The 26,741-nt window shown below is 44.7% G+C and overlaps 1 protein-coding gene across 7 annotated transcripts in view; it reads right to left on the bottom strand.

Moving 5' to 3' along the window:
- Positions 1-4,014: 4,014 nt before the first annotated feature.
- Positions 4,015-26,741, bottom strand: part of LOC118509631 (mucin-5AC) — a 77,255-nt gene continuing 54,528 nt past the window's right edge. For all 7 annotated transcript variants that reach the window (XM_036050520.1, XM_036050517.1, XM_036050519.1 and 4 more), the window contains exons 4-7: positions 6,008-8,776; positions 5,741-5,937; positions 5,218-5,638; positions 4,015-5,152 (exon numbers count right to left, since the gene is read on the bottom strand). In XM_036050520.1, coding sequence (XP_035906413.1) covers positions 4,833-5,152; positions 5,218-5,638; positions 5,741-5,937; positions 6,008-8,776 — 3,707 coding nt within the window. In that variant the 3' untranslated portion in view covers positions 4,015-4,832. The remainder of the gene's footprint in view (positions 5,153-5,217; positions 5,639-5,740; positions 5,938-6,007; positions 8,777-26,741) is intronic.

Below are 26,741 nucleotides of genomic sequence, written 5' to 3' on the forward strand. Positions count from 1 at the left end.
TAGCTGTATGAAGCATTCCATTCTATGATAGCAAAGAGCTGTAACAGGCTTGTAATATTCCACTTTTCATTAGGTAAATTTCCCTAAGTTCATTCAAATTCGTCAACAGTGTTTGATAAATTTCCATGTTTATTATGAACAAAAATTGGTTTAAGTATAATATTTGTAAAATTCTTGTTTCACAGAGATTTGGTTGATTATTATACTTACCTTCCTACCTTCCTAACTTCTTCGACGACCCACTGCAATTCCAACCTTCCAGCACAAGTTTGACATTATTTTTGGGGATTTCTGCAAAAATTTCTACACCGCACAAAACCAACCCACTGGTCCAAAACTCTACCGGCAAAAGCATGGAAACAATACCCGGACAGCACCACTCCAGCAGGTTTGGTGACGCGTCGGTATGACATTTGTAGGTCAGCCGGTCGAAGTAGCCACGAGAATTGGGAGATCGTTGTTTTGTTTTTGCTTTCAGACCACTATTTGCAACCGAAAAAAAAAATCCAGTCCTATTGAAATTGAGTAGCGTTCGAGTAGTTCTCATGACACTCGCTTTGGTTAGATGAATTAATTATAAACTGCTTCAGAGACGGTGAGCATTGAGCAGAAGCCCTCCCCACCACATCAATTGACCCTTTCGCTAGGCAAACGGGGTTTGAGATTAATATTTTAGCTGCCAATTTTGTGGGCAGCTATGTACGCAGTAAACCCGTTGGGCGGTTTTAGAAATCGAATAAAAGTTTACTTAAATCCATCCTGCGTTGGAGTGTGGGAGCTTTATCGCTTGGCGTTGCGATTTATTGTTAGGTCGGTAGGTTAGTAGAATGCATCGGGCAGATTAATCGATGTGAATCATTGAAGGTTAATTATTTCAAATGTAAAACAGAGCACTTTTCTGCATTAAATGTGCTTTGTGGGGAGATGATGCTCACTATAAATTACTGTCGTCTACCTTATCGAGCGGGAGATACATACAATTAAGATTGTGCTAATCATTTGATGTTTTATGCAGTTGGAGGAAGTCATAAAATGTTGGGATGATTTGCAACTAATAGTTTTTAACTTTTTGCCATCCTTTAGCGATTTTTTACGAACAGCCTTAAATATTTGAATGTTTTACTATTATAATTGCAGCTCACAGTACAAATAATTGTAACGAAAATTGTGCAATCGCTTGCGTGCCAAAATTATTTACCATTTTTACCCGAAACTGTAAATTTCATAAGATGGAGCGATTATTGCGAATGAATTTCTTGTGTTTTTGCACGTGTAATATATTGCTACTGCAACATCTGGCTGGTCTCTTCATGTTTTAAACATAGAGCCCGAACAGGCCCCGAAACATTGGTTGACTTCCATCGGGTGTTAAGCCAACGGTTTCGAAAACTTTTAAGATGCCGAAGCGAAAGAGATATTGTGCGAGATAGGGAAGGAGAGTGAGAGAAATAAAAGAAAAACACACTCACATGCCCGCGTGCATGCCCTGTGTGTGTAAACCCATTCACACACTCCAAAAGCCAAGGAAGCATTTTTCAAAGATTTGGAAACGGTTTTTCGTACCGTTTGACGGTCACACTAACGAACCAGCGCGGGGGTTTTTGGTGGGCTTGGTGGGGGATCATTACTTGGGCTCGGTTTTGTGGACCTGTTGAGTGTAAGCGGCCGATACGCGCGAGCACAGGCACACACCGCGAGACCGAGCGGACGGCGGGGTTGAGAGAAAGATGATTTAAATATCAGTCAAGGTTATACCGATGGGACGGTAAACGAGCGTTCGAAATTTCGAAACATCATCAAAACCGATTGAGAGGCGCGATATCACGCGACCAGGGTCGGAAGGGAAGGCTTAACTGCACGATAAGACCATCCCATTCGGCAGCGAACAAAACAAGGAAGAAAACAGTTCATCGAACCACACACAAAACGAGGTCTTAACGTGTAGTTCTGTGCGCGGTCAGCTTCTTGAGCAGCACCGAAACTGTTCAAAGTTCCCAAATCTGAAGATGTTCTCTCAGAAATAAAAAATACAGCCACCCAAACTACCTCAAAACCGGCTCCTGGTTCGATAGGATCAGCACCGCCGGCAGAAGGTTCGACGAATCATCGTCGTCGCCGTGCCCTTCTTCCCTTCTCTCATCTGGTTAGCACAAAATAAGGAAAAGTGACAGACCGACTCACCTACATACGGAACACGGGGCAAACTGGAATCTTTTCCTTTTCACTCGGTCATTGACACAGTTTCACAGCACACGCGACCGCGACGGCATAGACCCGGTCTCGGCCGCTTCTGCCTTCCGCGGTTCGCGTGGTTCGAGCTGGTTATTCGAGTGGTCTTTATCGTGGCCGCCGTCAACCTCAGAACAGCAACATCCAGAAGCAACAGGTCGAGCAGATTAAGGCAAAGAGAGATTGAGCCCGGTGATGATGGGAAGAGTGTGGTTTAGGGAAAAGTTTTAAATTGATACATGGATTGATACTAACACAGTGGAATGGATGTGGATGCCCTAAGAAGATTGTACAAGTTGAGGAATGTGGTAAATTACTTGTTAAATGTCGGTTTACTTTTCAAATCGAAATTTAGCTATTATTATTAAAGTTATTATTATAGACTGCAAGATGGTTTTTTACTAAATTAAGAACAATGCATGAACTATTTCTGACTATTTTTTATCGTCGCATTTTGTATAATTATCCTATCGTACTCGCATTTAAGTAGTGACACTAAGCTTGATGTTCTCCAAACATGCTGATTTGATTTTTTTGTCCCTCACTGTAAGCGAAAAAGAATGCAACGCGCTTCTTAATTTACCCGACAGATGGCGCCAACAGTTCGATCGCGTTCGTGAGCTTTTAAGCTTTTCTGAGGAACAGATCTTCGATCTGCGTCACTTGAACATGTTTGATTTTTATTAATTTTATTTAAATTTTACAAAAGAAAATGTTATTTTTATTGTGTTATGTGTGTTTTCTGACAAATGTGTTTCGAAAAACAGCAGCAAATATTATTTTATTTCCTAAAAGCAATGATCGTCGTTGAAATCGCCTTGCTTTGAGGAAAAAGTTCGTCATGAACAAATCATCAAACATCTAAAGCATGCCTATTGCTGTTTTTACTCTACCATAAGCCAGCTTTCAGTATTAACGTCCTAAACGATACATTCTCGACTTTAAGACCAATTTTTAGTTTTCAATTGAAGAAGAGATGACCGTCAATCAATTATTAATTCCGGTGCAATTTGTTGATATCTTCAGAATATTCAATTGTAATAGATCGTAGTCTATGTCACGGAAAAAATAGTGAAAATTAATAGCCGGAGAGCCACGGTTCTTAGAGAGTGAAAAGTTTAATGCTATGCGCAAACTTATGATCCATGTACATCGCACTAAGGTAAACATAACATATCTCCATCATAGACATACCTCCTTCATAGTCTTTCCACAGCTAAGGCCAATAAATTTCTTGATCAACTTTTTTTCCTATACGATGAAAAACACTTTTTCAGGTTCGGAAAGGATCCACTGCTTAAGGTTGAATTTAGGTTTGAACCTACAACCTATCTGTGCAGGCAGAGTTTACATTCAAATAAAAGTCAAATATTAATAACTTCTGGATGCTTGTGATCTAAAGCTTTGCCTCGTGGATATTGGTAAAATAAATGAAAAACGGGCTGATTTATTTTCCTGATGCACACCACTCAAGGTAATAGCATTGAAAAAAGATTTGACAATTCCTGACAACCTGACATCCGACTACCGAAGCCTGTGGTCTGGAGGATCAAAAAAGATTATGTTTCGTGAAGCGTTGTTCGAATAAATCTGCCGACAATTGAACATAATCGCTTTGAGAGTAGAAGAGCATCAAATTTACATAAACAACAAAAATTTCCGGGCTGCATTGCTAAAGTTAAGCCAGTTAATATAAGTGATAGATCCATTTATTCATACGATTTGGATTTATTAGATCTATTTTTCGGATACAACAAATCAATTTAATTGAGCTTCTTCCAATCAGTATAGTCACAAAACATCAAAACTTTTTATTCCGTTTTTCTTCAGATTTTCTTCTTCGTCACTTCCATTCCTATCTCGTTGCCTTCGCACGTTCTCACCTACCGTGCGCCCATCCGCCCCGGTGGCGGTGGTGCAGCCTCAAACGTATAAAATATTACAAATAAAATAATCGTATCAACTAGCGGGGGAAAAAGGGGGGAAGGACACTTGTGGGTGAAGAGTACAAGGGACAAGCTTACGGCCTAAGTCTTCAAAGCTACTACATTTTTCAAATGTACACAACAGACACGACACGACAAAAAAAAAACCTTCCAACAGGAGTCAATACATACTACAACTATATGCGGTGCACTAAATTGCTTCTTTGCTATCACTTCAACAGGCTCTTGCTGCGATACGTCTACGGAGCCATACATATAATATGCGCTGGAATGTAATGTTGCGTTACAGCATTCCCATCTTTCCCTATCATCAGTGCAATTGTTTGGCTACGTACGTATTCGCGTATTGGAAAGCTATCCCACAGTAGTGTCGTCACTACACTGCACTAAGCACTACCGATGAAGAGATAATTTAATCGAGATGTCTAATGTACTAACACTCACACTTATGCGCGATCACGCGATGAATGATCAAATGGGTGACGATGATGGTTTGTGGTGCAAAGGCTAGAGCAAAACACACACACACACAAAACAGAGAGCCTAGATATGTACAGAACTTGAAACTTAGTATTTGCCCCCGATCGGCAGAACCAAAAGCTAACGCTTTCACCAGGAAAGCGTTACTGCATCGTTTCTGGACCTGCGGAACGCGTTTTAGATTTCACACTCAAACTCCGATATTCGTCGGTTAAAGTATACCATGCCCTGCTCTAGATCTTCACTGAACCCGCTCACGTCCAGATACTCGGACGTGTTTGAGGTATCGTTGTCCTCCAGCTGCCACTGGCAGAGTGTCCTCGCGAGACAGGTGCGTGCCTCGGAGAACGTTGGCCGCTGCCGTGGGTCCTTCCGCCAGGTTCGCTGCATCAGATCGTACAGCTCGGGCCGACAGTCGGCCGGTACTTCGGGGCGAGCACCGTTCGGCACACTTCGGACCACCTCACGCCCGGAAAGGTTCGGGTAGGGAGTACAACCTGTTGGAGTGGAGCAGGATAAGTTAGTACGGGCTTGTAGTACTTTATCATTTTAGGACGCCTACCTAAAGTGGCAATCTCCCACAGCACAATGCCGAATGCCCAGACGTCAGTTTCGCGGGAAAATATGTGATACTGTAACGCTTCCGGTGCCATCCAGCGGATCGGCAGCGCTGGCCGACTCTTGGTATCATGGCCGTGACTATTGCTGTGACCACCTCCGCTTCCACCACCACCACCCCCGTGCCGTCCATGAGTACCGCCGTGATCGTGCCCATGGTTGTGATGCCTACCGATACCGAACGATCGTGCGCTCAGGTCAAACTTGAACCTCGACTCACTGTGATGATGGTTCCGCGGCATGCGGATCTGCGCGTGCGACGATTTCACCTTCTCCAGATCGACCGACATACCAAAGTCGCAGATCTTGCAGATACCGTTATGGTCTAGGAGCACGTTCCGCGCGGCAAGATCACGATGTACGATCTAAAACGGAGAGAGAGAGAGAGAGAGAGAGAGAGAGAGAGAGATAGGAAAGAATTGAATTATCCGTTTCAAATGCTAAGCTGGGATCAGGTTGGTTGTTACCTTCTTCTCCGAAATGTACTCCATGCCGCGGGCAATATCATGAGCAAAGCCGGTCAACCGTCGTGGAGACAGTGGCATGATCGGTGGTCGATTGTTGTGCACCGAGGGAGCTAATCCATTGACTGCTCCCCGGGCGGCTCGGAGCAGTGATAGTAATCGACCACGCATCGCGTACTCCATGATCAGCAGTTGAGGATCTGAAAGTAAAGCGCAAGAGGCCGTTAGAAGCCGGAACGCGAGCACCGTGTACGGCGGCCATCTACAAACCTTGTTCCAGGCATGCTCCCAGCAAAGTCACCACATTCGGATGTGAGCCAAGCTTGCGCATAATCTCAGCTTCCGCCTTCAGATCACCGTGCCCGTTGTCGCTTCGTTCCGTCTTTACCGCCACGATACGTGTCGTGCCCAGATGTCCGGCCAGATCATCCGCTTCCGCTTTCCAAACCTGACCAAAGTTGCCCTCCCCGAGCAGGCTCTTGAACCGGAGATTACTTCGATTAAAATCATGCTCGGTCATGATGGACTCATCCGTTGCGCTGGAGGTGTCCGACTGTTCTAGCCTTACGACCGGACTGATTGGTGGCTGCCCGTCCGGAATGTATCGTTCCAGATCGTGTGAGACTTTATTCTCGCGATTGAACACCGTTGCCTTGATCACGTACAGGACGATGATAACGATCGGGAGCATCCCCAGCCCTGCCAGAACAAAGGTGGCCGTATTCATCTTGCGCATCTCGATCACGACGTCACTGTTGTGGTGGAGTAGCACTCCATCGAACGAGACGGCCGGCTTCTTCGTGCCGGAACTATGGTCGACCGGTGGCGGTGATGTGAATGTGAGCGAAAAGTCGAGATTCGCTGGAGAACGGGTGGACAGTATGGGGCCAGCTAGTTTCGGGAAAATGTGGGATAGGATCGGATTGAAGCCGGGCTCTACCTCGGTTCCGTTGATGGGCGTTGGATCGGGTGGATTCGGTCGGAGACCGGTAAAGATCGCCACCGTTCTGTGCTCGGGTGGGTTCACGGTAGGTCTGGTCGGTCTCGGTGGGGAAGCGACCGTGGGAGGAGCCGATGGTCTAAAATGTCTTGCGGTGGTCGTCTTCGCTGGAACAGAAGGAGTTACGGAAGGTACGATCGAGGTTGCTGGAGCTTCTGTCGAGGTAGCTGGCCTGGTGGTGGTAGCCGTTGAAGGGATGGAACCTTCCGTTGTGGTAGGGTTCGAAGTAAGAGTCATCACCGTCGTTGGTGGCGGTTCGGTTTCTTCCTCCACGGGCTGGTCCGTGGTAGTTGTCGAGGTAGTAGTCGTAGTAGAAGTGGTGGTGGTTGTGGTGGTAGTAGTTGTCGTTCGAGGTGCACTACTCGTTCGAGTCGTTGTGGATCGACTGACGGGGACGTAAACGCGTGTATTGAGACGTGACCGTGCTGGGGCAGGGGCTGTCGTACTGGTGGGCGCTGTTTGCGTCGTGCTCGTCGTCGTCATCTCCGTCGTGGTGGGTGTGGACAGATTACGGAAGATCTGATTAATGTCCGGAATGGACACGAGATTCCTTGGCGTTGCATAGTCCTCGTCGACCTCTTGAGGGATGGATGTCGTCGGTACGGGATCTTCGGTCGCCTCCTGGAGATTCACAATCTGTGCGTGCGTTTCAAAGGTGTTCAGTGGCCGGTAAAAGTCTTCTGGCGTTGCATCATCCGGATAGTTGATGATCAGCTTAGAGATACCGGCACTCAATCCAGAACCATACAGTCCAGCAGGACCGGCGTACTCTTCCACCAAAGACTTGTTCGGGAGTTCAGTGGTAGTGCTTGCCGGTGGAACTCCATTGTCCAGTGGCTCCACAAAGGCTGGTTTAGGATCAGCATCTTCAAGCAACCGCGATTCAGTGTCGGTGTTGTTGGGTGTGGTAAAGTTTGCACTTCGCGAAAATACCTGCTTCTCGTCCTCTTCATTCCCATCCGACAGATTGCTGAGAGCTATCATGGAGTTGGTGAGTGCATCTGAGTGTACTGGAGCAGCAGCAGCTTCTTGTGGGATGTAGGGCGTAGTCGACGGATTCACCGTAGTACTCCTGCTCGTCGTCGTTGTCGTCGTGATCGGTAGGGAACCACTCCGTCGTAGATAATTATTGTGCGCCACAACGTTCCGTGACTGATAGCGATTGGACCAGAACTTGTTCTTCTCAGTCGACGGTTTCGGAAGGTTTGCATCGGCCATCTCACCGAGCGGATCCTCTTTCAGCTTGTTCAGATGCGTCCGCCGCGTGTTGATGACTTGATTGCGTGCATCCAACCCTTTGTGATGGGCGGGCAGCAGCTTCTGGCCGAAGAACTGATACGGGATGAGATCGCTTTCTTCCACCGAACGTTCGGTTGACAGTGAGGGAAACGTTTTACGATCGCGCAATCGCTTACCGCGCGTCTCCAGATAAAGGCTTCGGCCCGAGTGAAGTGTCGTCGGGCTGGTGGATGGTGTTGGAGGTGGTGGTGCATCACCGATGGAGGCTCCTTTCGCCGAGATGAGCTTGGTAATTTCAAGCGATTTGTTACCGGGCGCTGGTACGGCCGCGATGAAATTGTTCGTTTCTTTGGCTAGCTTAATGCTCGATCCCGTCTGCTGAATGGCGATCTTGCCCGTGCGCGGGTTCACCACGTACATGCCGTGGATGGATTCGTCCGTGTCGAGAAACTCATCGACCGAAGCGATGCGACCGGATGAGGACGACGACGACGAGCTGACCGGCACGATAAGGTTCGATTCTGGCGTGCTGCTATCTTCCACCAGATTCCCTGCAACGCTCGGCTGCTGCCGGGCCTTCAGTGAGGTCGATGATGGATGGTGGATGTACTCCTTGCGCCATCGGTCCCGGGACAGTGCGGTACGGCGGGCTTGAAGCACCGACATCAGCTTATTGTCGCGATTAGTCATCCTTCGCTTGGTCATTGTTGTGGACGGTGTCGTCGCCTTTGTCGTTGTCGGTGGCGTTGCTGCGGTCGAGGTCTCCTCGGTAGAGGCCACCGATGTTGTCACAGTCGTCCCTGTAAACGTAGAGAGAAGAAGAAAAAAAAAGCGATCAACACGCGTCAGAAGAAAAGTAAGACATTAAACAAGCCCCGCAAGCTCTCTCGCCGGGACTTTAATTTGAGACTGCAATTTCAGCAACGACACGGAATAGACCACTCACAACGCTCAATCAGTGTGCCGCGATCGGTTCACTCATTTTGCATACCTCCCGCCGTGCAGGTTCATTTTCTATCGAGTGCCGATCTTAGCTTTGATCGATTGATCGATTGGGGCTCACTGCGGTCGATTAAAGTGAAACGGATCGATCGACGGGGTACCGGTGGCGTGATGGCGTGCGCACCGCGTATTAGGTAACTTCCTCATCAGTCATCGGTCGCGAGTGCGCGGGGGGCAAAATTGTCACATCGGGTCAGTCAACGGACGTAAAACTTGGAATTGTAAACCCTTTTGCCGGGTCGAATACACATCAACAACATCATCAACGTCGGCAGGTGCTAATCTAGCGACATGCAGAAAAGGGACCGAAGAGCAATTGCCTTGCGAAGGCCATCCCATGCACAGGGGCATCATCGACTTGCAGAACGGTTTGGTCATTCGGTATTGCGGAAGGCAGCTCAATTAAACTCCCCACTCAGCTTCTCCTGCTTGATGAAACCTTGCAAAGACATGCTGATTTATTGATCGAGCCATCGAGCAATTGATGAGCGTTTAGAATTGCGCCTCCTGCAGATCCGCTCGGGAAGATGAGGCAAGAACTGTGTCCACCGGTGTGTATGTGTGCAAGTTCTATTGTTTCTCAAGAATAAATTACACACCAGCTAGATTGTGGATGCGGTTTTTGGCTCCAAAAAATTGCAGGCTAGAGTAGTACTAACCCATCTAACATGTGAATGTGAATTAACATTGCAAAAGAAGAAGGCAGATCGATCTTCAGCTCACTATCATAATTATGCTGATGGCTGATGGCGAATCGTTCGATTATCGTTGACTGCGGATAGCTTAATACCGACCCCAAAACCGTGTCAGGGGTGAAGGTTTTGCCTGGAGCATCCACTGCCCTGACCTGCAGCTGACCTGTGGGATATGATGGTACGCTTCTTGTGTTTTTTGGTGGAACCTCGTTCGTGGTAGACATAATTGCTTGTTCCGCGTGTCTTCTCACGCTAAACTTGATGGTGGCCCTCCAGTATTCCTGAGGCACTCTTGTCAGCGGCTGAGTAGCGATGAGTGGTGACGTTTGGATAGTTAGGGTTAATGGTAGATACCACCACATTGGGATGTGCGCTGTGAAGCGGGTCAATGGTCAATATCGGAATGGATGGATAGGCGAAGGGTTAGAGCATAGAACGACCACCATAATTGGAGGTTTGGAAGAGGTACATCTAAACATTTGCTTCTTCATGTTTGGATGAGCTAGACGTTCGTTCGTTGTAGTGAGGTCATACAAGTCGTAGAGCTGTGATTAAACGTTAATGCGGTTTATCAGTGGGTTTTAGTCAAGGTAGCAACGCGCCATGGTGGAGAGATATTGAGAAGATTCTTGGAATCAAGCTTGCCTTGAGATGGTGATCAGGGTCACCCGCAACAGGCTTGTGGACGATAAGAGTAACGAATACTGATAAAACCAGGTAAAACTACGATAACGCAAATTCATATCTGTTTTTAGAAAACCTCACGCAACTCAATCTTGACGGCATCCACTACCATCTTGCGCAGGTTGCGCAGGTTAAATAAGCACTCCGTAATGTACTATGTTGCGAATGTAAATCGATCTCTTCGGGAATAAATTGATCCACATTATCATCAATCGTAAGCAGTGGAGCGGAGAAAGCTACCAGCACGCCGTTAAAGCAAACCCCATTACTCAACGCTAAGCATACAGTTTGTCTGTCGTCTAAATGTCCATAAAAATGGTGCACTCAATTTGCTGCACTAAAAATTAATCGACATGTCGCACTGGTCTAGCCCGTCCGTGTGGAGCAGCGGACGACAAGTTGGTGGCCACTGGTCGCGTCCCGGTGCCCTTCTAACCAGCCATCGACAGACCGATGACAAGATGCAGTTCACGCTGGCTGGCCTGTAGGAAGGTAGGAACAGGAAGTTGCTCTGCTGAACCCGTCAACAGTCGCACCGCAAGAGCTTTCCTAATCTCTTGCCTATACGCTACACGAGCGCGCGTGTTCGTGCTTCTTACGCAAGCCGTTCGCACGCACGTTCCTGCCAGCAAAGATGTCGCGGGAGACGCTTTCTGGCTGGTATTTCTTTTTTTCCCACCGAAAAGAAAACACACACTTAGGTGGAAGGTTTTCCCATACGCGTGCTCCGCTTTACGTAATTCCAATGGTGCGCAGGGTGTCACGAGTTGCGGCGAACCGTACCTCGGGGATGATGCTGCCATCTGTCATCGGTTCCCAAGCTATCCCAGGTGGTTGACGTGCAAATAAAAATGTACAAACACACACACACACACACACACACACACACACAGTCGGGATAGTCGGAGTTTGTCCGAGCCGTGCATCGGTCCGGTAGCTGAAGGTACGCGCAAACATGGAATCTTTCACGCGACCGTTGCGGTAGCAGTTTTGCCACTAGGAAACTGGAGAGATACCCCGGGTCCGTGTACTTCCTCACGCCAATGGGACGCTGTTTGTCGTCCGGGCACTGTGGACGTACCCCGGGCAGACATGCATTCCCGCGGGCGATGCAAACGGAGATTCAATAACTGGATGTAATGGAATGGTTGTGCGGTGAAGCGATTGTGGGCCTCGGCGAATGGTTTCAATTAATTTGTTTTATTACGTGGAAATATGCAGGGGTGAGATGGTGCCGATCGAATGGGAAGAAAGCGTTTGCAAGGGAAAGGATTATAAGCATTTAATTAAAGATGTAATCAGGCAAGGCGGTGAGGGATTTACAATGTTTTATGGCGTGGTTTTGCTAGACACTTAAGCTTATTGAGGGGTTCTTTTAATGAAGGAGAAGTGTGTTACCGGTGGACCGTTCTCTGCGCTGTTTTGAAATGAGTTTAAAGCAAGCTGTAATGATGGATTGCGAAACTAGTTGCACACGTAGGTATAGAAAAATCATTTATATTAGTGATTGATCCACCCAGGCGTATCATTAAAAGCTCTACATGTTTTTTTTTCTTTTAATTGAAGAATTAAAAAAATGTGGCCAAGCAATGCTTTTCCTTTAGCTCTCAACCTTAGTTTGCAATGTCTTCCTTCCTTGAATTTATTTCAGTCTAGCATACGGAAAGATTTTCCGGGTCAAATCGGCTTGACAGAAAAATAGTCTGCAAACGATGCTCTAATAATGACAATATTCTTCTCTCTAGGCCTTCAAAAGATCTGGCCTAGCATTTCTCGCTTTCTTACTTAATTATGCTCATTGCTGAGTAGTTATGTCCAGCGTACAGAGGAGTCTATTCGGCCTGGATTTCATTGGGATTGGACAACCATCCCCGATATTCCAGGAGAAAATTCAACCCCTTGAATATTTCTGTGTAAAACCAAAATCTGAAGCATTAAGTGAATAATAATTGCTTCAAATTAGGGGCGGTCCGTTGGCCGAGGCGACAACGGCACCGTTCTTCACACGGCATGACCAGGGTTCAAATCCCATCTGAGCCGTTCCCCCATAGTGAGGACTTGACTGTTTAACTATGCGGTATCAATAAGCCTAGTAAGCCAGGAATGGTAAGCATGACCTGAGAGTTCGCTAAGCCAAGAAAGAAGAAGAAGTTCATAAAATGAAAATTCACATTCACATAACCTTACCCATTTCTAAACTTTCCTTCTTTAATACTAACAAACAACTATTGGAGCATCAAGTTGAATAGTTCGAAAATTTTCGAGAACATCGCAATTTTGAAGTTTATTATTTTTTTAAGTTTGCCCAAAATATATTGATTCTATCTTATACTGATGTTATCCTGATTATGAATATAAAGTTCGTAAAATACATTAATGATTCACAGAAAGCGGTAATAAACATCGAAAGACATGATGAAAGACATGAAATAGAAGAATAAGTGGTTTTCAAATTGATGAAAATCTCTAAAAAAAAACCAAGCGTTATTCGCCAAAACTTTCCATGCTTACGCTAACTTTGTGTTGTCCGATTACCATAACTAACAACATAAGCAGCATGAAAACGTGCCTATGCGTACGGAACCAATTTTCGCATAACGAATGGTTTGCTCCCTGTGCGTGTCAGTAAAGGGGGGGGGGGGTTAGGGAGGGGAGGTGGGCTCGTCGTGAGTAGCTTTCAGCTTTGCGTTGACTCTTTCGCAAGCGGTATGCTGTGTGTGTGTGTGCATGTGTACATGTGTGCAAAAATGCAGCATATGCAACGAAGGACGAGCATATGTCGGGAAATTCTCATCTCGATACTTCTCATGGCGGTGCGGCGGGCGATTGACAATCGAATGTGCATTCTCTCATATTTCACTCTCGTAACTGCAATGGGCGAACACAATGCACTCTCCGCTCACCTTCTCCGCCCCTGTCCACGTCTCTGTGCAGCCGGAGTAGATGCACCGTTGAATCGTTGCACTGTTTTGGCCCTGTTTTCTTTCTTCTTCGAGTTGAGGTGGGATGGGTGAGCGCGTTTGGTGTTTACGTTTGCAGTTGGTTGCACTCTGCCGGTGCATACAGTATTGTGCGCACACAATCAATCTTTTTCAGCTGATACCGTGCACACGGGCACACGGCGCTCCAACATCATAATTAGACAGGAAGTACGGTCCGTCGCGACGCTCGATCTCGGTATGGTGCAGGGTGGGTGCATTGAGGGAGGGAAAGGAGGTAACCAATTTCCATCATGAGGAGGAAAATTCTTCAATAGGTTAGTAACACACAGTGAACGGTGTAGTCTCACGTCAACCCGCGAAACGGTCGGGATTTCCTCAATTTGTGTGTCATTTTTATTTTCTACGCGAGGCACCTGGCCCAACCCTCGTACAGGAAGCTTGATTCTTCCGAAGTTGATGCGGTATCTCGCGGGATGGAGCGCATAATATCAGTTATTATCTGGAGAAACATGGTTACGCCATCGTCACCGTCACCGTCTCTTCGATGACTGGCTGGACTGGTTTCTTCCGAGCTGTTTTCCCCCCGCTAAACTACCACTGCTTTGAGGTTCTTCGTGAATAGGACTTTAGAAAATAGATAAAACAGAACAAACGAGTCGAACCAATAGCAAAAAAAAAACAAAAACTAGTGCAACCGGCATCACTGCGCGCTGTTGGGAAGGAAATAGAAAGCCGACCGGACGGAGTTGTCCCTTTTTCGGGTGTTCCTGTTAAGGCGTTGTGTTACGCAAAACGATCGATCGAAAAGCGATTGATGGAAGCGATTGGGTGTTTTTGCTGCCTATTCAGGTGTGTCATGTTGAGAGATAAAGCATGGCTTTATTTCACTATCCAAATGTTTTGGGCTATAACGGGGTTGGAAATGGAAATCTGTTTTGGTGTAACAACAAGTTATAGTTTATGTGTGTATTGATTTGGAGAAAATGGAGACAACATAGCATAACAAGTATTACTACAAATTATTTATGTTTATGGACCAATACCATTTAATTTTTATTTTGTAGTTTTATGGATGGAAATATAACTTATTCGATAGTTAAATCAATTCGCTTAAGTGCTTAGACTTTATTGAGGTTTTTTTTTAAATAAATTGGAAACTGATTTGCTACATCCTCATCTCGTGAAACTTAAAAAAAGGAAATATGGTAAATAATACAAATTAGTTGATATCACACTACTATTCTCTATACAATCTTCATAGGTACGGGTTTTTTGTCGATAGGACAACAAGAAGTACATCTACCCTAGTTCATTCCCACAGTTCATATTTCTAAAATTTGGCGTCCTGTTTATATTCTCTATTCCGAGTGTTGTTGATCTTGTTGCAAAATTTTATCAAATTCTCCCTTTCTTGTTCGATGATAAATGCCAGATAAGATATCAAACAAGATACAGATTTTATTTTGTTTGCAAATGCGTACTTTCTGAATCATACAGAACCTTGTGACGAAGCACTACTGGTCGTTTACTGGGATTTCAATTGGCAAGGCCGCAATTTTACATTCAAAACCAATTAATCAAACTTAATGACAAAAAAAAACTTTTTATAACTTCGTCCTTGCCAGAGATATTAAGCTGTGATGATGTTCTGTTCAGTTCATCCCCCCTCAGCATGTCAACTGAAGGTCTTCCCTTTCGAAGGAAAAATAGTGCCAGTGACGAGTTAATTCAATAAAATTTCCATCGACATCGCCCAAAAAACATAGTAGGTTCTTAGCTTTGGACCAATCAAACACAACCCTCATTAACACGGTTAGTGGACACAAAAAAACGAGCGAAAAAGAGAAAAACTTCCGACGGTTGCTTATTAAACACGCAAACGTTATCCCACAGCCGAAGCAACGAATCGTGCATGCGTCCCTGGACAGCATAAATCAATTAAACCGATCGACGCTTAGTTTTGTGATAAATCGTGCACCTTTAGTCGCGTTTTAGTGTGCTCCACCTCGAACTCTACTCCCTTCCATCCTGTCACCATCTGTTTGCGAACTGCTTGCTAGCGTCAGACCGGAGCTTCGGTTCGGTGTTTGGGATTTTCGGAAAAGGTCAACCCTCTAGCACGGTTCCACTCGATAATGGTCGAACGGTAGAAAGAAAGGAAGAAGCAAAAACCTCCCTTGTATTCGATTGGCATGTGAGATTGATCTGGTTTGTCTTTTTTTTCTGGGCTACGCATTTGAAAGTCGACTCGAACTCGGACACGCTTTTGGTAGAGCTTTCAGAGGGGGTGTCTTTTTGAAAACGAAAAAATTGAACCAAAAAAGGGGTACACTTTCCTTCCTCGTACGATTTGGTTTCTCTCGCCTCTCAATCGACACGGAATCTTCTGATTTGGATCATATTTTGAGATCTCCTTCTTGGGTAGAGTGTTGCCATCAACTGTGGCAAGATTGATATTTGAGACAAAAACAGAGTAACTTGAGGTAAGATTGATCGATGAACGAACATCGTCACTTCGAGCAAAACGTCGTAGTTGTTGGATGAATTTTTGATTTTATGACGCATAACTTCCATGATGCATAAATTCGGATATGATAAAATGTGATTAGTAGAAATCGGGGCTAACACAGATAAGAGTTGCTCTTTGTCTAGTCAATCGACTAAAGACTAAAGAAGTAAAAGAAAAGAAAGGTGACAAGATATCGCGCCGTCGGTAGTTTATCTATTTGATTCCACACGGCGTAGATAAGCAAACAGTACAAGGTGGTCCAAAATCAAGTGTGTCTTTTTATGGGAAATTTATATAAAATAAATATACAAACACAATAGTAAAAATGCATTTTCCAAAGCTAAAAGCAGGATGAACTAATGAGAGCACACTTCAGCGGGTTGGTGGTGTGATGAACCGATAGCAGGATTCTTTTTCTTCTTCCTTGGCCCATACAACACCTTGAAAGGGCTCGGTCTGCCACCATTTCTGGCTTTCTGTGACTTCTTTTTAGCCGTAAAAAAGTAGTCAGCCCTGCATGTGGGGAGGCGGTCCGGATGGGATTTGAGCCCAGGTCTTGCCGTGTGAAGACCGGCGCCGTTATTGCCCGACGACATAGCTGATAGCAGCAAATACATATTGAAGATGCAATCCTGACAGAACGTGTATAGTTCGCACAAGCACTTTCATCGAGATGGGGGATATAATATGACATAAATGAAGCTATGAAGGAGTGTTGTATCTCATCAAATACTCGCTGTGATACGCCTGGCCTCGTCATAAAAAGACACTGAGAAAACTAGCCTTTGAGGTTTCTTCAGAGCAGACTTGAAATCTCTTTAGAGCAGACCAGACAAGATTTATTTATTTAATAGATGAGATGAACGTTTGGTAATTGCTCAAATTGCTGTCACGCCCCCTATGGCGAGGGTTATGCGTATAAAAACCTCTTGTAAATAATTAAAAGTAAAAATTACATTAAAAAGAAACAAAAACTATCATTTTGAAGTAGAAATGACCCAAAACATCAGTTGCGAGTACAAATAATTTAAAATGATCATTGCACGAATATAACAATAATTACAAAATAATATTCAACACGTTTTTGTAGACAAAAAAACTGTTGAAAATATGGCAATCAAAAAACTAATAAGCAAATAAACAAAAACGTAAACGCTATCCAATCCACTGCAAATGAAAAATCCTTTCGACACATAATGATACGATAAAATTATTAATATTCAACACAACAAAATTTTTTTGCTTTGGCGTTGCTTTGGCACTCTCCGCCAACCACGAACACGCATTTTACGATTCGTTCCAAAACTCGGCTTTCAATTAAGAAAAGTTCAAATGATTGTTTCTACCGAAAGATTATAAAGCCATCTTCCCCTTCTTTCACCTTCAGCTTTTTTGCTTCCTACGACCGAAAAGCCCCTTTCCCATTGACCGGCTTTCATGTCTCAAGAAAGCGCCGTCCAAAAAAAAAAAACGTTCAAGATCGATGCTATGTTCCACATCAAGGTTCCAGCACAGTCGGTTTTCCACTCCGAACCTTTTTTTCCGAACTCATTTTCAAACCACAAACACACGAGCACACGCGCGATTTTAATGCCCAAATCGGAGATGAGCGATGCTCAGCGAGATGGGTGGTTCGAGGGCGTCATTAGCATCAATTGTTGATTATATGCTGCCCCCCGGTGGAAGTCACGCGCTCGATTATAATTTTAGCTTTCCACAGCCACACAACCGTTTTCCCTGCCAAACGCTTGCAACGGAAGAGATGAAGGAGTTGATGGCGGTGGTGGTGGTGCTTGAATGTTTAAACAAATTTAGCAACAAATTATGATGTGTGGAAGAAACTGGGCTGTAGGAGGGTGTAAAAAACCAGCCTTCTCTCCTTCTCGCAGATCTACAATCCAAAGGGCTCAACAGGGCCCCAGACAAGAGAAATCCGCCCATAGTGGAACCTCAAACGGTGTGCGCTACACGTAAGAGATCATAGTGTTCGGCACAGATAAGTTCGGTCTCTCTCTCTCTTTCTCCCTCTCTACTTCTCTCCAACGGATCTCCTGCAACTCCTGCACGGATGGAAGGAAATTGCATTTGCGTGGTAATGATTTCACACCTATCATTGTGAAGTTTGCACCGTTGCATTAATGCAACAGGGCCTACACACGCCACGTTTTCCGCCGATGATGATGATGTTGATGGCTGTGTGTAACTGAACGTTGATCCGATAATGCCGCACGAAAACGGGAAATGACGACAGTGATGTGGCGGTGGGGCTGTTGTTTTGCGAAATTGCCTGGCGTTTAAAGTCGCTACGTCCGGTGTCTGGCTGGGTGTGTGTGTGTGTGCATGTGCCAATGTTGTTGCTTGGAGCCGTTGTGCAAATACGATCGCGATCACACCGAGCAATGTGAGCACCTTTTTTCGGAAGAAACGTTGCGTGCGTTGGGCACAACTTAAGATAATGTCATTTCATCCCTAAACTGTCATTAGAGATTAGTCTTTGGTGGTCTCGTTTGATGGGGGTTTTGAATAGTAAAATCTACATCAACCAGACCCCGACCCAGGATAAAATGTCAAATGCCACATTAAATAAACTGTCACGATTTATATTCCTTACGCACATTACGGCGAAACGGAAAAGGAAAGTAAAATTAATTGCATCCGTTTCGTACGCTTGAAATGGTTTCAGCAACAACAAAAAGCTAAAACCGGTTCAAGGAACGGCAGCAGAATGCAAAGCACGGAATCAGCTGATGAAGCGCTGGCAAAGGGGGAAAGCATCGGAATAAAAACTCCAACCATCCAGAACAACGATCAGGATCAGTGGGTCAGTGGTGTTGGCCAGTCTCAGCGGGCCAATGTTGGGAGGATTGCAATGCGTTTTTTTTTGTGGGATGGGTTTTATGGAATTTGTTTTGTCGTGTCGTGCTGAGACACCGATTCACCGCTTAACAGCCCGCGGTTGTAAGCCCGAAGGGGTTTCCTTTACGCCTGTGGAATTGGGTCGAAGCTTCGAAGAAAGTGATCGATCATGGTGGTGGTGGCGTTGTAAATTTCAACGAGGGAGAAATTATGGCTTTTTGTGTTTGCTCGTTGGCATTCGTTGGTCAATGTCACCGATCTCAGACGGAGGGAGAGAGAGGAAAAGTAAACGCATGACTTTAACCTGACCAAAATTAAGGAATATAAATAATTTATTTACGTTGAGTGAAGTGATTTGAATACCAAGTTTGATTTATTTTTCAGTTAAATTATACAAGTGAGATATCTTGTTCCCTTTTCTGGCTTAACGACCTTCAAAGCAGGTCACGTATAGGCTTACCAAACTTTTTAATAATATTTTAGACGTAAAGTCAATCCTTTGCTACGAAGAAGAAATCCAATCGAGGATATTATTTAAGACTGACAATACGGCATCTGTCCGTTGTAATAAATAAATAAATAAATATTTTTTAAGACTCTCTAAGAAGATCTAGTGCAGGATCTTTGAATCGTGTCTACGAATATTATCTATCTAATGGTAAAGATGTAGGACGGCCTGGTGTTAGAGACGAAAGAGGATGGACAAATCCCTTCCGGATCGTTTCTCAGTAGTAAGGACTGACTATTAAACTAAGTTGTATTAATAAGAGTAGTAAACCATTTGATGACCGGCATGACATGGTCTAGCCCATGTCATCGTCATCAAGAAGAAAAATAATACTCAAGATTCTTCTAAATCACCAGCAATCATGAAACCAAGGCTTTATTGTCTTATCGGCTTTATTGATGCAAAACTTCAAACCAGGGGAACGAGTGTTTGTCTAAATGCATAAGAAATATCCTGGATAAGGAATTGGAATTGGCCACTCATCATGAACAAAAATCGTTGGGGCGGAAGAAGCATCTTCAATTGAATACTTTCCCTACTGACCAGTTTCTTTGGACCAACTTCTATCGGAGGATCAATCATTCTTTATCAAAGACGAAGAGTCTGCTGATCTCTATGGTTCAGAAAGCTCTGTTAAAAAAGATTAAATTATTCTTAAGACATCAATAACCAAAGCATAATGCAATTGATGCAAAGTAGTTTTGGACCAGATGGAAATATTTTCCTGGAATTGATTTGGACATAGAATTCGATCAACGTAGTAAATGCCATGGAGTTAAATGTAGTGATTTTATTTTTTTTTTTCGTTCAAAGTTACATTTTTTATTCATAAAGGACGCATTGGCCATGCTGCTCAAAATTACTAAATTTTTTTACTACTTACAAATATTTCGAAATATTGGAAATGTAACAAAAACAGATTCCAAAACACAGCATAACTCTTCGTTTCTCCCACCAACATCATCTCACATCGAACATTTGCTCGCTGCATGTGCTAGATGTTTCGTAATTGTGCAACAAATTCGATGCATCGTCGGAGACACTGTAGGGTGCATCAAATACCCGCCCCGAACCCGTCGCACATTTTCGTGATCATCGTGAGCCCTTTGACCCACTAAAACCAAGCAACAAAAAGAAAAAAACAAAACGCGAACGGAATCGAAAAACCGTCACCCGAACCGTGCCGTACCGAGTGTGATCGCTAATTTCCCCGTTCGATCGCATGCGAAATGCCGAACGGACGACGACCTGCTGTTGCATCGCACAGCATAATACGTTGCCCAAGCACCAGCGTCCTTCCTTTTGACACTTGCCTTCCCTTCCTCTGTGCGGCACCACCAGCCCAGGCACCACATTACGTAAGCTCATCTTCCGCACTCGGAGCATCAATCTGCGGCGATGTGCCGACCGGGCAGAGTATGGCCGACCGGAGCGCTATGTATGTGGTGCCGTATATTAATTCACCCAATAGGCCCATCTATATTGCCTGGCTTAGTGCAGGGCCAAGAGTCCGAGTGTCGTGGACCGTTTTGGTGGCTTTGGAGCCCCATCATCTCGTTAGATCTTCCGAGCAACACACGAAGACAAACATTGCATGCACCCTGCGGGTAGTTGGCGAACGAAAGTAAGCCTTAAGGCCGGTGTGCAACGCGATGCACAACAGTTAGGGTCGTATTGTAGGAAAAGCGGGGTAGAATTAAATTTTCCCATACACTCACCGCTGCTGCACCGATCGCACCCGATTGTTTTGGGGCCACATCGGCACCAGAAGGTAGAAGGGTGAACGGTTTAACAGATGTAAATGCGGCTCTTCGGTGCGCCTTCTTTGGAGGGCCGATGGACGGTACTTGGCCTGGCGTTCGTTGGACGCGTACTCGGTCGACATTGGAGCGCTGCATTACATATTGCATCGCGAGAGAATTGACCCGTCGCCAGCGTCATTCCAGTCGTTCTGGTTGAGCTCCTTTCTAGCGCAAAGGAAGGCAGTATATCTGTCAAGTGTTCCCACGAGTTTGCTGTCGTTATGCATGCGTTTTGATGTCCACCGTACGTATGCAAGTGACTTTTCCGATGCAAAAAGGTTCAGTTTCGCTCTACTCATCCTATTTTTGCGATACATTGTTGTGGTACTCGTTAGGAACTTTGACAGAGGAATATAGATTATTATAATCAGAGTTCTACTGAGTATTAAATAATACGTCACTTATCTTCGAGGAGTCTCATCATCAAAATTCTTTAACTCATCTTCAAATTATATATTACCCGCTCATTTTCACACAGAAATTTCGCTAATTATATTCTTTACTATGCGCAATTTTCAGAATAAATTTAATTCTTTGTAACTCCAAACTAATGACCCCCGACGCTAAATTCAATCAAACGAAAATGATAGATTTTAATGAAACTATTAAGCTCTAGTGTGCAATCAATCGCATATTAGTGAGCAAAATAGAACCCAACTAACGCCGTGCCGTACCGGCGCTTCCTTTACGTCGAATCGTTTCCCATGCACGAAAGACTGCAATGCGCCGGTGCGACGGTAAGCGACGAACCTACGTGAAATATTATTTTCCAACTAACGTTTCGCGAGGGATAATTATGATCATCACGGATCTTTCTTCACCAACTCGAAGGAGCTACCTTTCCTTGACCATAGCGCACATGATTTCCAAATCGATGCCAACCACACTCACGGGGTAGCAGTAGAAAACAGCAGCAGCAGCAGCATCAACAGCACCGTTGGTTCAATTACTCATCGGGAAAAATTATACTAATTTCATTTATCCACCTTGAGCCGCACCGGTTTAGCCTTACCGACGATTAATCAAGCCCAAAATCTGGACCTAAGTGGGGCGCACAGCACCCGCGAGCTCGGGGCCAAAAGGTTCGAGCAGGCAAAACATTACCACACACACACACACAGAGCAAGCGCATGGAGGCACCGGTGCGATAATAACCATCATTAAGGAAATTTTATCCGAAATTATACATCGGATCCGTGCAATGTTGGCATTGCGAGCCGGTCGGTCTGCTGCTGCTGGGCTGCTGCTCGGTTGCGATCGCACACAGCGGAAGCTCATCGGGCAGCTCACTGGTAGGCATCGCTGGTGGGCACTGCAGCCGGAATGCTTTTGAAGGGCTGCGCGAAGTTTTCCACCACAATCAATCTTGATGCGAACGATGTGGTCTTGCACCATCGGTTGCTGATCGATAATCTGGTGGGCCTATACTAGATCGCTCTGCGGAGTATGAAAAAATCAATTCTGCTAAAAAGTACATAGCTGCACGCTCCATCATATTGAGGCACAAAATTGGCAAACCAATCGGCACAGCCTCAGCGGGCGAAGGTAACAAGCGCAAAACGGCGTACAACCCAAAAGGCACACATCGTTAACCAGTGTAAACAGATCAGGGTTTGATCTGATGTCGGCTCGATCGACTGCTCTGTTTTTCCGCACGAATTCGATCCGGCAGTTGGATGTTCGAGCCAGATTTCACTCCATGCCATTTGCGGTTTTGAGGCTGCCACTTTTGTTGTGACCGTGTGCTTTCACACACAGCTAACAAGCGTAGCGTTCGCTAATGTCCGGTAGTCGCAAGGCACAGTTGTTCGGAACTTTCTCCCACGGTATGGCAAACCAAAAAAAAAAAAAGCACGCGGAAAAGAAACGCACGAAACAGGGCCAGAAATAGCAAAAAAACGGCAGCTAGCGCATTCGAACAAAGCGTCCGAAATGGTAACAGAGCACCGGCCCCGGGTGACTTCCGGTCGAGAGTTCGCAAATGGTGCGATCATTGGAGGGATCGGACGGTTAGGGCACGCAACAGGTGCCCATCGCACGAAGCAGATGAGCTCACAATGAGTCGAGGTCGATGTCGTGCAATCGTCAATCGCGCGCTGATCGCTCTCCCAACCCAGAGCCACTCATTTTGTGTCCATGATGACTGCTGGGTTGATGGTTTGCAAATAACGGCTCCGCTTTCCTAGCGTTGCGTTGGATGTGCGGTTCCGTTTTCCGATTTCGTAAGACGGAGCATGATGAGCTCCAGAGGGCCGGGAAATTATGTGAGACGGTTTAATCAAGCGGACAGTAGTTACTGCGCTGGTTTTTCTCATTACCCGGCGACAGTTTGCAGGAGACTACGGGATGGGGTGAGGGAACGGAAGGGCCGAGCGGAAGCTTTCGAATAGTTCCATCGGTATTGTTTCCGGTTGCAGTCGTAGTCGAGTTATGTTTCATTGTGTGATTGATTGTTTTTATTGTACGGAGTTAACATTAAGAAGTTAATTTGAAGTCTAAATTGCAGGAAACAAGACAAGTTTAAAACAATCTTGTTACACTTTTATACTAAGCAAGCACTACAGAAACACTGTAACACATGCATGAACAACGAGCTGACAAATATCTCAATCGATGGTCTCCTGTCCTAGCGATCGAAGCAAACCATTCATTTGGAGCAAATTCAAGCTACTTCAAGCTTTGCAGTATCTTCTCTGAATACCTAATGAAGGAATGGTTCAGACTTCTTGACAAAGATTTAGGATCCTTCGAAACCAGCAGGAATTTGATCTGGTGGTATGAGAGTTACAATAATTGCATTGGAAAGGGGTAGGAGCATCCATCTAAATTATGACGATTATCCTGGACAAACAACAGACTACAGTAAAAAAAAATAGCTTTGCATCAGAAGGCATATTATCGATCGAAGAGACTCCCAGCTGACCTATCCCAGAATCAATAGATTTGCCAAACCTCTATGAGGACCGCGGCCTTATCAAACAACTGTGTATCCAAGCTGAAAAAGGCTCATGATTTATAAGAAATTGTTACCGGTAACTGATATTGCATCTCTGAACAGAACAGAAAACGGGGAAGACTTCCTTATCATTATTTGACATACGTCACGCAGAATCAGCTATGCAGTGAGAGTAGCCAAACACAAATATTCAACAAAACTCCCACTTATAAGAAAGAAACTAGCAGAAGTAACTGTGCTTAAATGTTCGTTTTGGGCCTTCAAATGGCCTTTAAATCAGACTTGTTCTCTCCCTCCGTGCCGAATTGTTTTACTCGTCCGGCCAACATGTAATCCTCTTCTTAAAGCTTTTCCTTCACATTGTTCAACCCCTTTAGCCACAACGATCCAGCGTGTGTGTAAGCGAGTGCGATTGAACTTATTCGATTCCCACGCGCCACCACGCCATCACGGTGCAAATGTCAAGCAGCATCCCGTACTGCTTCTGCCCTTTTTATCTCCTTCGGGTAATCAATTTCACTTTATACCGTACACCAAACCACGAGCCCGAACCATTTTGGCACCAGCGCCATCGCACCCATCCGTATCCGTAAATGCACCCGCGACAGGCGCTCGGAATCGGATTGGGAAATAATATCCTCGCGAGCCGGGTTGCATAATTTTCGAAAGAAGCACCCGAAACCCCCTCACGGATGGACAAAATTCGTGTAACAAAGATGAACGAAATGCAAAGCAACAAAAAGCGGCAGCCCCAGAGAAACACTCTCTTCAAGCTCGAAATGAAAGTAAAAACAGTGCTGCCAAGTGCTTCACTCGAAGACCGTGTCGTGAGTGTAGTTTTGTCGTGCAAGCAGCAGCAAGTGGAGCCGGGAAGGGATGGGTGAGGTGGCAAATGACGTGCAGAAGGAATTAAGTGGCAGCATTTGGTGTGTGTGTGTGTGTGTGTCTTCGCGCGAGTGCTTCGAGATGGAAAACTGAACTGTTTGTGCCCGCCAGTAAGCCCCACGCTAAGGCTAAAGGTTACTTTCTCCGAAAGGGTAACGCTGCATGTGCCGGGGTGCTGTGTCCATGGCATGGGTGGCTGGCTGGCTGGCGAGGTAACTATTGGCAGCGATCGCTGAAGGTCTACGGTGCAACCCGACCCCAAGGATCCGGTTTTGTGTGGTGCGGTTGGACACACGAGCATCACTTTGCAAGCCGGATTAAGCGAACGAGCTGGGCTTAAAGAGATTTCGAACAATGACACGAAACCAGTTATCTTTATGGTGCTGTGAAATAAGTTATCTTACTGTAACGAAACCGTTAGCAAAGAAGCTTAAAGTTTGCAATTAAGTGGTGAGAAGATAAGTCTCTGTTTGAGAGAATTTTAGTTTGAAGAGCTCATCCGCTGTTCAGAGAAAAACTAAACTGGTACAATTTATCACAAAAAAACCAAACAAAACTTCGAAAGTGAAAAAAACGTTTAAGAATCAAACAGAATCAAAGTGTAAGACAACAAGTTTCATCCTCATTAAAAACGAAACTATTTATAACTTCTCAAAAATTCGTATCACCTTAGAAAGTTCTTCCAACATATAGGAGAAACGTATACAAACTAAAAATCCAAATGAAATAAAAACAGATAAAAGTAACTATCAATTGAGGTATTAAAAATGGATTAATAACAACTGAAAGGTCATTCAACATCTATTTAAACGATTAAAACATTCAAATGAAATATATGCAAAAGCAACAAAAAAGATCCACTTTTTACATACAAATCAGAGAAAGCTGCAAAATTATAATGAAACATTTTAAAATATTCTTAAGAAAATTATAATTTAAGAAATAAAACATTACACTAAATAAAAAAACATCTTTTAACCAACAAAACTACCATACAAGGAAAAGCACTACAAATAGCATAATCATTAGAAATTAAATAGCAACCAATAAAACATCTAAAACAAACTAATTTAAATTGAAAACAATCCAAATTTAAATAAATTTTGATAAAACGAGAGTCTATATGGTTTAAAAAAAAAGAAAAAATGCAAAGTCAATCATACCTCTCGTGAAGAAGCAGTCAAACGTTTGAAAACATTTGCATGAACAAGCCTACATTTACATACAAGTGGCCAAGATTCCATGTGTAGACGCATGCTACGCTGGAAGATACCCAGAAGGAAGACCCATTCCAGATGGCCCTGTTTTCCACCGGGTGGAAAAGCATTCGCTCTAAATGCTAAATGTTAACAGCCATGTTACAGTGCGTGTGTTAGCTGGAGAGGATATAGTGTTTTTGTTATTAACGTTCGTAAAATGCTTTTGTTGTAACCGCCATGCCCATGGGCACGTTGTTCCATTTCCGCCGACCCAGCATCATCATCGCCATCGTTAGCAGACGCTTTTTAAACGATTCATTTTGTTAGCTGAACGGAACGGTTATTTAACACGCACTCTTCTGTCGGGCTGGGCGTGTCGGACGACTTATGCGTGAGACGATGCATTCTGTCATCTTTGGAAATTGAAAATTTCTTATTTATTATTCGCTATTTTTATGTATCCAAAATGTTGGAAGCAAACGAAAAAGAGTGTCTATTGAAAGCGTTACATCAGTACGATACTTTAATTTCAACTTGTGCGTGAGACCCAAACTTAGGTACGCCTTATGAATATTATACCATTAAATCAAGCTTGTCAACCCAAAAACGGAACTGAATCGAACCCAGAGCATGATTAGCGGGTTGAAACGTTAGGACCGGAGAAAGAGAGCGACAGACGTTTGGAGTTTGAATTTTTAATTAGATTTCTCTCCACGCGGTTCGGCCA

The sequence above is a fragment of the Anopheles stephensi genome, chromosome 3 (genome assembly GCF_013141755.1).
Source record: "Anopheles stephensi strain Indian chromosome 3, UCI_ANSTEP_V1.0, whole genome shotgun sequence".
Taxonomy (NCBI): Eukaryota; Metazoa; Arthropoda; class Insecta; order Diptera; family Culicidae; genus Anopheles; species Anopheles stephensi.